Below are 13,272 nucleotides of genomic sequence, written 5' to 3'. Positions count from 1 at the left end.
TGAAGAAGTACGGCCATCTTAAACGAGGGTCACTTGAAGTTAGATAAAGGCGCGTGACCAGAAAGCATGCGCGTGACCAGAAAGCATGCTTCAGTTTGTTTTCTTCCTGTATTGAACACAGATCATCCAGTCTTCAATTGTATAGATTATTTACGTAAAAAAATACCTAAAGTTGTATTACAAAAGTAGTTTGAAATGTTTTGCCAAGTTTACAGGTAACTTTTGAGATATTTTGTAGTCACGTTGAGCAAGTTGGAACCGGTGTTTTTCTGGATCAAACATGCCAAATAAATGGACATTTTGGATATATATTGACGGAATTAAATCGAACAAAAAGACAATTTGTGATATTGATGGGAACATATTGGAGTGCCAACAAAAGAAACACGTCAAAGCTAAGGCATGAATTATATTTTTATTTCTGCGTTTTGTGTCACGCCTGCAGGGTTGAAATATGGTTTCTCTCTTTGTTTACGGAGGTGCTAACCTCAGAAAATAGCATTGTTTGCTTTCACTGAAAAGCCTTTTTGAAATCTGACATGTTGGCTGGATTCACAAGTGTAGCTTTAATTTGCCATCTTGCATGTGTGATTTAATGAAAGTTAGATTTTTATAGGCGCTCTGCATTTTCCCTGGCTCTTGGCCAGTTGGGACGCTAGCGTCCCACATATCACAGAGAGGTTAATGTGTGAAAGTTACATATTTCTAAAAACTATTTTAGAATTTTGCGCGCTGCCTTTTCAGTGGAATGTTGTCGAGGGGTACCGCTGGCGGAATGCCTGCGCTAGAAAGGTTAATCCACAGATAAAACGGTAAACCGAATACCTTTCTCGTCATCTCTCCTCCTTCCTTCAGGCTTCTTTGGACTATGATGGTTGGCAACCAACTTCACAGCATTGCTACAACCGACCGGAGTGTGGACCTAAGTTCATCTTTCAATCACCCACGTGGGTATATGCTCCTAAAAACTAATGAGGAGATGGGAGAGGTCGGACTTGCAGAGAGTTGAGCTTCACAAATAGAACCAATTTCTATTTTAGCGCCTAGCCATGAAGACGCTTGCTGACGGGCACGAGCAGTGTGGTTGCAATGATTGAATAACATGCACGTGTACATTTATTTTGCGACGCGAGAGGTGTGATCAGCATGTAACCCTTCGATGTGTGCAGATTTGTAAAGGTGGAATACTTATCCAACCCTTCAGATGTGGAAACACTCAAGGGTTAGTGTCTACGGCGGAGAACAATAGTCAGCGAATTTGGACCAGCTGTCCCTTTTGTCCCCAATGTGGTGAGGTACATAGTGAGTCCTGCACCCACTGAGCACATGCTGTTCAACCTGCAGATTCTAAAATGAGCACTGTGTGAGTGTGTGTGTGTACACTGCTGTTCCTCTGCTTGCCCCTGAGGCTGGTGACCGTGTGAAAATGTTTAACATGCTTATCTCAAGAACACTGATGCATGAGTGAGATTTGAAGACGGGGGGGAGAATCCGAACTTCATCTTAAATTATATTTTCACTCAGCGACAGAGAAAGAGACACTCAGATGTAGGCGACTGAGATTTTAAAATAGTAAAAAACGGTTCCTGTACCTGTTGACTCACCTTAGTCCATGGGTGTGCCTTGATCTGAGGGAACTTAAACTCAGTGTAGTTGGGATTCATCTCTCTGATCTGCTCCCGAGTGGGAGTGCCGAGAACCTGGGAAGACACGGAGACAGAGGAACCGTTTTCCCATCGATATGTACATTTGAAGTATCAGGTGTGCACTTAGTACTTGTATGTCAAAACAGAAGTTAAACACTCATTATATTAGTTACATTACCACCAGGGTTGTTCTCAATTCAGAATTTGGGAATCGACTCCCATTCAACTCACCAGCTGAAATTCTAATTGGACTGGCCACACTCCACAGGATGTAGAATTTGAGAGGCAGGAATTATAATTTAACTCAGTCATAGAACATGGGAGATTCATTGAATCTGACAGGTCACACAGACACCAAAGAATACATTGGTTCTCTCTGGAAACAATCTTTTAACTCTTTTAACCTTAGTGCTTAGAATAGCCAATTATATTTCCACAACCCAATTCATTTGTTTGGCTTCTTTTTGAAGGCTCTAGGGTCAACTTGAGGGATAAACTAATGCATTCTGGGAAATGTAGTACTTAACAAATGTAAGTGATTAATGACATATAATAACTTAGAATAGTCACATACAGGTTTTGTTTTGCTTGATCATTCATTTTAAGAGTGTCCTGAAAATACATTTTCTCATCAATATTTTATATGCGTGTATATATATATATATATTTTATTTTTATTTTTATGTACACTGAACAAAAATATAAAACGTAACATGCAAAAATGTCAAAGATTTTAGTGAGTTGCAGTTCATATAAGTGTCACGCCTTGGTCTTAGTATTTTGTGTTTTCTTTAATTATTTGGTCAGGCCAGGGTGTGACATGGGTTATTGTGGTGTGTTTTTGTCGGCGGTTCTCAATCAGAGTCAGGTGATTATCGTTCTCTGATTGGGAACCATATTTAGGCAGCCATATTCTGTGAGTGTTTTCGTGGGTGATTGTTCCTGTCTTTGTGTTTGCACCAGATAGGGCTGTTTCGGTTTTCGTTATTTCATTTCGTTATTTTTGTAGTTTCTGCTTGTATAGGGTTTTCCTTCATTTAAATAAATCATGAATCATCATCACACTGCATTTTGGTCCGATCCTTGTTCTACCTCTTCGTCAGAGGAGGAGATAGAAGAGAGCCGTAACAATAAGGAAATAAGTCATTTTAAATAAATAAATTAGGTCCTAATCTATGAATGTCACATGACTGGGAATACAGATATGCATCTGTTGGTTACAGATACCTTAAAAGAAAAGGTAGGGACGTGGATCAGAAAACCAGTTAGTATCTGATATGACCACCATTTAACTTATGAACACATCTCATGCACACATCTCCTTCGCATAGTTGGCTGTTGATTGTGGCCTGTGGAATGTTGTCCTACTCCTCTACAATGGCTGTGCAAAGTTGCTGGATATTTGCGGGAACTGGAAAGAGCTGTCGTACAGGTTGATCCAGAGCATCCCAAACATGCTCAATAGTTGACATGTCTGGTGAGTATTCAGGCCATGGAAGACTTGGGACATTTTCAGCATCCAGGAATTGTGTACAGATCCCTGCGACACGGGGCCATGCTTTATGCTGAAACATGAGGTGATGGCGGCAGATGAATGGCCTCAGGATCTCATCACGGTATCTCTGTGCATTCTTTTGGTTGACGGTCCGGCTTACCGTCCGTCTGTTGACATTTGAAGGCAGGTGTTTTTACCTTGATGATCTCCACTAGCTGATCCACCCCACTGTCGCCGGGAAAAATGGGTTGCCCTAGCAACAGTTCTGCTAGAACGCAGCCAGCGGACCATACATCTGCAGAGGATGGAGAAATACTGTGAGGACTCACACACAGACTCGCACACCCACACACACTAGTAATGGGAGTGTACATATGCTGGATGTATAGTTGGTGTAACATGTAGGTAGTCAGTGTAAGGTGTTAGTAATAGGAGGTGTAGTCAGCATAAGGTGTTAGTAGTGGAAGCGTACCTATGCTGGAGGTGTAGTCAGTGGCCCCAAAGATGAGCTCGGGGGCTCTGTAGTACCGTGAGCAGATGTAGGACACATTGGGCTCACCACGGACCAGCTGCTTCGCACTGCCAAAGATAACCAAGAATGAAGGAAGGAAAGAAGGATGGTGGTTAAGGATAGTCAAAAGGAGAATTTGAGACTTGAAACTGCTCTTTCTTTTATGTATACCAGTTAGCAGTTTGCTCAATTCCTCTCAAAGGAAAAAAGGATGGAGGAAGCAAGGTAACGAAGCTAGTAACGTTCTCAGACATATCTTCAGACACAACCCTAACCTCATTTTAAAAAAAGAACTCAGGCCCAGACCACAGCAAATTGCTGTTGTGTAAGCCTGAGGGGCTTTGTCCATTCTAGTAATTATATTTCTATGAGCTGGGCTAGGTTGGGTTTATGTTCCTCCATCAATATGGCTTTCAATGTTCCAGCCCACCTGCCAAAGTCACAGAGCTTGAGCACGGCTGTCTCCGGGTCCAACAGCAGGTTCTGGGGCTTGATGTCCCGATGGCAGATCCCAAAGGAATGGATATAGGCCAAGCTCCGGAAGAGCTGGTACATGTACATCTGCAGAGAAAGATGTGGACACACACAACTTAGTACATGCTCTAAGCTAGCTACACATAATGACATGAGTGGTAGGCCTATAGAGTAGAGGCAATTCCTGCTCTCTCGTATTCAATGGGCTAAAAATAACAGCGTGCCAGTGTCCAAATCCCCCAGAAGCCTCAGCCAACAGTCCCTGGCTCTGACTCCAGTCCAGCCCTTTGTTTATGCCACTACTTCCACTTCCTTAAGTGGCAAGTTGGAAAGGCAGAGAGATGGCGGGGGCGCTATAATAAGGCCGCTGACGCCATCTCAACTGGCCAAACACAATGACGCAGGACAGCATGGTGAGGAGGACGGGAGGGAAATGCCCAAAGGAGTCTGTCTGCCTTCCCAGACACACAACCATCCCACCACCACTCATTGTGCAACACTATTCTGTTGGTTCTACAGTACCGGGCAAACATTTTTATTTGTACCCCTTTTTCTACCCAATTTCGTGATAACCAATTGGCAGTTACAGTCTTGTCCCATCGCTGCCTCTCCCGACTCCGTACGGGAGTTGCAAAGGTCCAGAGCCATGCGTCCTCCGAAACACGACCCCGCCAAGCCGCACTGCTTCTTGACACACTGCTCGCTTAACCCGGAAGCCAGCCGCACCAATGTGTCAGAGGAAACACCCTACAGCTGGCGACCGTAGTCAGCATGCATGAAATCGGTCCGCCACAATGAGCAGCGGCGCGATGGAATAAGGACATCTCGGCTGGCCAACACGCTGGGCCAATTGTACGCTGCGTCACGGGTCATAGCCTTGGATCGAACCCGGGTCTGTAGTGACGCCTCTAGCTCTGCGATGCAGTGCCATAAACCGCTGTGCCAGTCGGGAGGCCTTGTACCGAGCAAACTAAATCAAGAACAGTTCAAGTATTTGACATTTGTATTTGACCCAGGTCTACCACATATTGCATCTAAAGCAGTGTTTCTCAGTCCCCTAACAGTACACATTTTTATTATAAGGCCTGGACAAGAACATCAGATTCAACTTGCCAAATAATCATTAAGCCCTCAATGAGTTGATTCGGGTGTTTTTGTCCGGGGCTACAACAAACATGTATGCTGTTGGGTGCGCGACCTGAGTTGAGAAACACTGATCTAAAAAGAAACATAAGAGAGAGTAGTATCTTGATGACGCGATAAGACTTGAGGGGGTCTTACCTTCACATAGACCATGGGGAGGGTCTGCTTGGCTCGGCTGTAGTGTCTAGCCACTCTGTACACAGTCTCAGGAACGTAGTCCAGAACCAGGTTGAGATACACCTCGTCCTTCTGTAACACACACGCAGAGACATTTAGAGTATGGGTCAGACCTGGGACAGTTGGCTGAGGAGGTTAGAAGCATGTATGAATTCCTTTGGAGTTATCACAATGTAACATGGTTCTTGCTCATTAGGCACCAAACGGAAGAAAACGGACTGAAACGTTGAGGGGCTACCAATAAGAAAGGCTCATTTTCGTTTTGTGTGCCTAATGAACACAACCCAGGTCTCGCTGGATGACTAAGCAGGCCAGACAGACAGTGAGAGAGAAAAAAAATAAGAAAAACAGTTACTGTATGATCTGGCAGAGACACGTAAGATAGACTTAACATCAAGGGAGTCAGATGGTTGTTTTTTTGGCAGGGCAACAGAGGAACAGATGACTGTTCTAGTTAGGGCAATGGGATATCACACTTTTTCTACGAATCCATCCCCGCAGATGTCTTCAATGAACCACTAAAATATTAAGAATGATCACATATACACTGAGGGTACAAAACATTAAGAACAGCGTCCTAATATTGAGTTGCATGCCCTCCACCCAGCCCTCCCGTTTGCCCTCAGAACAGCCTCAATTCGTCGGGGCATGGACTCTACAAGGTGTCGAAAGCGTTCCACCGGTATGCTGGCCCATGTCAACTCCAATGCTTCCCACAGTCGTGGCAAGTTGGCTGGATGTCCTTTGGGTGTTGGACCATTCTTGATACACACAGGAAACTGTTGAGCATGAAAAACCCAGCAGTGTTGCAGTTCTTGACACAAACCGGTGTGCCTGGCACCTACTACCATACCCTGTTCAAATCCCCCATTTGTCTTGCCCATCCACCCTCTGAATGGTCCATGTCTCAATTGTCTCAAGGCTTAAAAATCCTTCTTCAACCTGTCTCCTCCCCTTTATCTACACTGATTGACGTGGATTTAACAGGTGACATCATTAAGGGACCATAGCTTTCACCTGGATTCACCTGGTCAGTCTTTGTCATGGAAAGAACAGGTGTTCTAAATGTTTTGTGTGCATGTTTTAACTGTATATCATCTGTTCCTACCACACAGGAAATTAAAAAAGGCCAAGTCATGCTGAGATGTGTTTGATCCCTGTGCCTTATTAAGTCTTCTCAAGACCCACACAGTCAGTCGCACACACACACAAACACTTCCTGATAGAGCCATGCTCTAAAATAAGCCCCAACACAAAGGATGACTCACTCTCCTGCCTTTCTCACTAGGCAACAGCAGCCCCTAAATTACACCTCTGATTGGCTCATCGGCTCACACAAAAGGCAGATGATTGGATCCTTCCCTTGTTCCCTCCTGACCATGTAAATAACTGATTGGTTTGACAGCAACAGGTAGTGACTGCTTAGTGCTCTGCCCCAAGTAACAGTGTGTGTGTCCGTCTATTTTATGCATTTGCCAGTATTCGCAAAATGAACTGAGAAAAACATAGATTATCTGTAAATCATGTGGTAGGCTATGATGTTGGGCTGGAAAAATATGGCACAAATGTCATAACAATGTGATTTTTTTTAGATGGGGTATGTCGTTTATGTGCCAATTTGTGCCATGGCTGCATGTGTCTAAATGAGATGTTGTTTTCCAGAGTCTCACTACAAGCCTTGTATATGCTTATAAATGACACAAAGCTGTGCTTCACCAATCAAGAGGAAAGGCAAATCTGTTTGAACCAGACCACTTAGGACCCTGATTAACCATAAGATGGTGGGAATTAAACTGTATACAAGTAGCAATTCTGTGTATTTTCCGGAACGGTACAGTTAAGCAATAACGCCCAAGGAGGTGTGGTATAAGGGTTGTTCTTAGGCACAATGCAACGTGGAGCCCTTAGCCATGGTATATTGGCAATATACCACTAACTACCGAGGTGCCTAATTGCTATTATGAACTGGTCACCAATGTAATTAGAGCAGTAAAATTACATGAAATAGCACGGCTTTCAGCCAACCATCTTTCAGGGCTCAAACCACCCAGTTAAAAAAAGTATACTAATCTGTTGCATGCCCTAATGAGCACCACCCTCTCTATGGAACTACAGTGACTCCCCTTCCACAGCAGACAGGCTCATGTGTCTATGAGGTCACAGTCAGAGGAGGGGAAAGGGCAAGCAGGGCTCAAACCACCCAGTTAAAAAAATTATGCTAATCTGTTGCATGCCCTAATGAGCACCACCCTCTCTATGGAACGACAGTGACTCCCCTTCTACAACAGACAGTCTCATGTGTCTATGAGGTCACAGTCAGAGGAGGGGAAAGGGCAAGCAGGGACGCAGATCAGTGTACAGACCTCCAGACACTAGGTCCTGGTGTTCGGTCTGGCTGGGGCTAAAGGGTCACATCTCAATAGTATAAAGTGGCTTCCTCTCCTAGTCCCCACCCAAAATAATACCCTAATAACTGTATAAATGTTTTCTCCCATCACAAGAGGCGAGGAGATTAAGCTCCTTGAGAAGCACCCGTGGTCAGCCAGAGAGACGTAATACCGTCACTGGGCAAGGCAGGGCAGAATAGGAGCCGGCTCTTTTAAGGTAGAGCAGCAGTCTTTAGTCCGCTCACATAGCAGGCTCCGTTTCCCTCTGGCCCACATCCAGAGGCCAGACACCCAGTGTCAGCATGCCCACCACACTGTGCCAGGCTGCAGGATCACATCACATTAAACACACACTACAGGTCATAGTGGCAGACTGACTGTATCACTTTATCTATGCAAATAGACCTTCACTGCACACCAACATAGGCCACAATGTCAGTCTGTCTAGCCACAATGACACAAATATAAATGCACCACATGCCTTTTTTCTTATTAACAGGTTAATGCTACAACCCTAATGTCCCCTTGTTCATGTATATATCCCAACTAGGGCTGTCCCCCCCCCCCCAAAAAAAAATATTGTTTGATCAAGAGTCGTCTGTTCCAATTGATGGGTTGAGATTTTAAAATGTGTATTTTTCCATATATTGACACATCCTATGTGTTTTAATCAAATCAAATATTCACTGAGCTTGTCTGATGCTTTAAGCACACTGTTTGATTAAATAATTACGACACACATGACTAGAGGAAGTCCGACCAGAAATTGATTTGATTGTGCCGGGCCAGGCCCAGACTCTGTAAAAAAAACAAAAAAAGCAGTAACTGTCTCTCTCTCCTCCCTGCTGCAGTGACCACCACTGAATATCAAAGTGTTGATCGTACTGTCCGTGTTGCTGAAGCTGCAATATAATTACAGCCATTTCTGACTGTAAAGTTAAGTTACCAAAATCTCTCATTTGTTTAGGAAGAACATACCCTATTCCCTCAACCCTTGCTCTCTTTACGTGACACATGTATGTATTGCATGCACTTGAACAAAGACCTATTGGCATGGGACTAGTATTACTAGAAAACGTTAGTTATGCAATTATAACTCCAGAATGTCCGTTATTCCACAGAACTTTTTGGGCGGGATTAGATTTTTTCAAAACTGCCCCGTCATTTTTAGATGACCGAGCACTCCATTCTGCCACCTCAGGTTCTTTTGGCCCTCCCACTCAGCCCAGTCCAAGCTCTTCTCAGTCCAGGCACCCCAACGGTGGAACCAGCTTCCCCCTGAAGCATGGACAGCAGAGTCCGTGCCCATCTCCCGAAAATATCTGAAACCCTAACTTTTCAAACAGTATCTTAAATAATCCCCCCCCCCCCCAAAAAAAATAAAAAAACAAACAATTATACACTTAACCAGCACTTGACCCCCCCAACCTCCCTTCCAGCTCTTACTCTACTGATAGCTACGTTGAGGGAAAATGTACTTTCTATTCCTGTGATATGTGGTTGTCCCACCTAGCTTTCTTAAGATGATAAGTCGCTCTGGATAGGAGTGTCTGCTAAATTACAAAAATGTAAATTACATGACAAATAAACTCAAAACAGGGGAATGTTTACTGGTTGCTGAGGAGGTGAAGGGCAATTCAGATGTGTGGAATAAATGTGACTAGTTGTGGATAACACTGGAGATCAAGAAAATGAAGGTAAGGAGCAAGCGCTGCATGTATATTATGTGTGCCAAACAGATGCTGTATAGAATACAATATCCTTTTCCTGACCGTTTGGAACCATGTAAACAGTAAATAAAGTCTATTGTAGCGGTTTTTTGTTAGGCCTTTATTACAGCAAAGACTAAAAACAGTCGCATTCATTCATGAATGCAATTTCCAAAATGGAACGTTTTATTTATTGTTTAAGCTAATTATTCAAGGCTCGCTTGGTTTAATTTGACTAAACTGCTTGACTACAATTCAAATCATGAATGACTCGTATGCTGTGTGATGACATGGACAATGAATGACTGATTGATAGATACAGGTATTAAGTTACAGGTAGTAAGTTACGGTATTAAGACTAAACAGGAGGCGCTTTCAGGCCTACAGCTCAGTGGTGGTTATACAAGGCTGCTATACTAAGCCTTCCAATGATAATGACATTACTTATGATCATAATAATAACAACAATAAGGAGATCAAGAAAAAGGAGCATTGTAAATAGTTTTGACAATTTGGAACAGTGTAAACACTAAATGAATGATGAATAATGTCAGAGGATGTTGTAACAAAAGAAAAGTGGAAAGCCTTTATTATAGCAAAGCAAAGATTAAAATCAGCCGAATTTGTGAAATTGTTTAATTGACATGTTGCGTGAGCACGGAATCAGTAGGCTATTAAACACTCAAACAGGTAACAAAAGCAGGACATGTCTTATTTCTGCAGATATATTGATGATTTATTAAGCCAGGCACATTTAACAGTTAGGCTATTGATTATAGACCTAATTAAGTTGGGGTTTCCGCTCTCCTCACCTTTCTTAGACAATAAGGCAAGGGCTGTTTTCACATCTCCTCAAACGCATTGTTCTCAACACCAATATGCTGGTTAACTTTGCTATTATGCACAGATAAACATGGTCTAGGAAAAAGGCACCAATTCAACAGCCCATTGATGTGTTTCTGAACCGCGGACAGCGCCCACTATCCAACGCGGGAGAAAGCGCATGTTATAAAATATTATTTTTATTAGTGTTGCACCATTGTTCTTCTGTAATATAACCATATACAATTTCAGGAGCATGTCTTAGAGTGATGGACCGTGCCATCCCCATGATCTCCACAATGGATCAGTCGACTTCAGACAGGCGAGAAATCAGTGTCTTGTACACACTTTTAACCATTTTCTACATTGTAGAATAATAGTGAAGACATCAAAACTATGTAATAACATATGCAATAATGTAGTATCCCACAAAAGTGTTAAACTCAAAATATATTTTATATTTGAGATTCTTCAAAGTAGCCACACTTTGCCTTGATGAGAGCTTTACATACTCTTGCCATTCTCTCAACCAGCTTCATGAGGTAGTCTCATGGAATGCATTTCAATTAACAGCTGTGCCTTGTTAAAAGTTATTTTGTGGAATTTCTTTACTTCTTAATGCATTTGAGCAAATCAGTTGTGTTGTGACAAGATAGGGGTTGTATACAGAAAATAGCCCTATTTGGTAAAAGACCAAGTCCATATTAAAGCAAGAACAGCTCAAATAAGCAAAGCTAAAATGACAGTGCATCATTTATTTTTGTACTTTGAAACTTTGAAAGTTTCTTCAAGAACAGTTGCAAAAACCATTGAGTGCTATGATGAAACTGGCTCTCATGAGAACTAACCACAGCAAAGGAAGACAGAGTTACCTCTGCAGAAGTTCAGCCTCAAATATCAGCAATTAACTGGACCTCAGTTTGAAGCATTTATTTGGGCTGCAGAGTTCAAGTAACAGACATCGCAACATCACCTGTTCAGAGGAGACGTGAATCAGGCCTTCATGTTCGAATTGCTGCAAAGAAACCACGACTGAATGACACCAATAAGAAGAAGAGACTTGCGTGGGCCAAGAAACACAAGCAATAGACATAAGACCAGTGGAAATCTGTCCTTTGGTCTGATGAGTACAAATTTGAGATTTTTGGTTCTAACCGCCGTGTCTTTGTGAGACACAGAGTAGGTGAATGGATGATCTCTGCATGTGTGATTCCCATCGTGAAGCATGGAGGTGGTGGTGTGATGGTGCTTTGCTGTTGACACGGTCTTATTTATTTAGAATTCAAAGCACACTTAACCAGCATAGCTCCCAGAGCATTATGCAGCAATACGCCATCCCATCTGCTTTGCGCTTAATGGGACTATTTAATGGGGTTATTTGACCAAGGAGGAGAGTGATGGTGTGCTGCATCAGATGACCTGGCCTCTACAAATCACCCAACCTCAACCCAATGGAGATGCTTTGGGATGAGTTGGACCACAGAGTGAAGCAACCAACAAGTGTTCAGCATGTGAGAACTCCTTCAAGACAGTTGAAAAAGCAGTAAAATAAAAATGTATTGGTCACATACACATGGTTAGCAGATGTTAATGTGAGCGTAGCGAAATGCTTGTGCTTCTAGTTCCGACAGTACAGTAACACCCTAACAAGTAATCTAACAATTTCACAACTACCTAATACACACAAATGTAAAGGGATGGAATAACAATATGTACATAGAAATATACAGATGAGCGATGGCCGAGCGGCATAGGCAAGATGCAATAGATGGTATAAAATACAGTATATACACATATGAGCTGAGTAAGGTGAGATATGGAAACATTATTAAAGTGGCATTTTTTAAAGTGACTAGTGATCCATTTATTAAAGTGGCTAACGATTTGAGTCTGTATGTAGGCAGCAACCGCTCTGTGTTAGTGATGGCTGTTCAACAGTCTGATGGCCTTGAAATAAGAAGTCTCTCGGTCCCAGCTTTGATGCCCCTGTACTGACCTCGCATTCTGGATGGGAGCGGGGTGAACAGGCAGTGGCTCGGGTGGTTGTTGTCCTTGATGATCTTTTTGGTCTTCCTGTGACATCGGGTGCTATAGTTTGCCCCCGGTGATGCGTTGTGCAGACCACACCACCCTCTGGAGAGCCTTACGGTTGAGGGCGGTGCAGTTTCTGTACCAGGCGGTGATACAGCCCGACAGGTTGCTTTGAATTGTGCATCTGTAAAAGTTTGTGAGGGTTTTAGGTGACAAGCCAAATTTCTTCAGCCTCCTGAGGATGGAGAGGCGCTGTTGCGCCTTCTTCACCACACTGTCTGTGTGGGTGGACCATTTCAGTTTGTCGACAGGGGAAAGAACCTCAGATTCACAAGTCTTTTCCACCAGGTGGCTGATGAGATATGTTGGCACGACTGCCATATTGCATCTCCATCCCAAAGCCCTTGCTTGGAAGGTACTTTGCCAGACTGCCAAGAACCTTGTCCTCATCCAGGCCAAGGTGGTGAGACACGGTAGTGATGACACCATAGGCCTTGTTGATCTCTGCACCAGACAGGACGCTCTTGCCAGCATACTTGGGGTCCAACAGGTACGGTGCGGTGTGTATGGGCTTCAGGCAGAAGTCTTCGCACTTCTTGATGCATTTCAGAATTACAGCTTTCCTCTGCTTGGAGCAACAGTGAAGTGGGAAGGGCAGTACAGATTTATTCTCTTACATCTGCAAGCAGAGTATGAACATCAGACAGGAGGGCATCGTCTCCCTCAATCCATGCAATGGCTACTGCCATAGGTTTCAGGAGTTTCAGACTGCTTACCACTCTCTCCCAAATGACATCATCCAGGAGGATCCTCTTGATGGGGCTGTTCATATCGGCAGACTGAAATGGCCATTTCTTGGAGAGGCTCCTTCCCCTCC

General features: G+C 43.4%; 1 protein-coding gene across 4 annotated transcripts in view; it reads right to left on the bottom strand.

Annotated features, from left to right (window-relative positions):
* The window catches only part of LOC109906776 (glycogen synthase kinase-3 beta-like), a 42,375-nt gene that overhangs the window by 7,447 nt on the left and 21,656 nt on the right, over positions 1-13,272 (bottom strand). For 2 of the 4 annotated variants that reach the window (XM_031792344.1, XM_031792346.1), the window contains exons 4-8: positions 5,408-5,518; positions 4,083-4,213; positions 3,614-3,720; positions 3,339-3,436; positions 1,593-1,700 (exon numbers count right to left, since the gene is read on the bottom strand). In XM_031792344.1, coding sequence (XP_031648204.1) covers positions 1,593-1,700; positions 3,339-3,436; positions 3,614-3,720; positions 4,083-4,213; positions 5,408-5,518 — 555 coding nt within the window. The remainder of the gene's footprint in view (positions 1-1,592; positions 1,701-3,338; positions 3,437-3,613; positions 3,721-4,082; positions 4,214-5,407; positions 5,519-13,272) is intronic. The other 2 variants (XM_031792345.1, XM_031792347.1) reach the window with 1 other exon arrangement.

Source organism: Oncorhynchus kisutch, linkage group LG16 (genome assembly GCF_002021735.2).
Source record: "Oncorhynchus kisutch isolate 150728-3 linkage group LG16, Okis_V2, whole genome shotgun sequence".
In the NCBI taxonomy this organism is placed as follows: domain Eukaryota; kingdom Metazoa; phylum Chordata; class Actinopteri; order Salmoniformes; family Salmonidae; genus Oncorhynchus; species Oncorhynchus kisutch.
The sequence above is the reverse complement of the archived record's forward strand: the minus strand, read 5'-3'. Positions and strand labels throughout refer to the sequence as shown.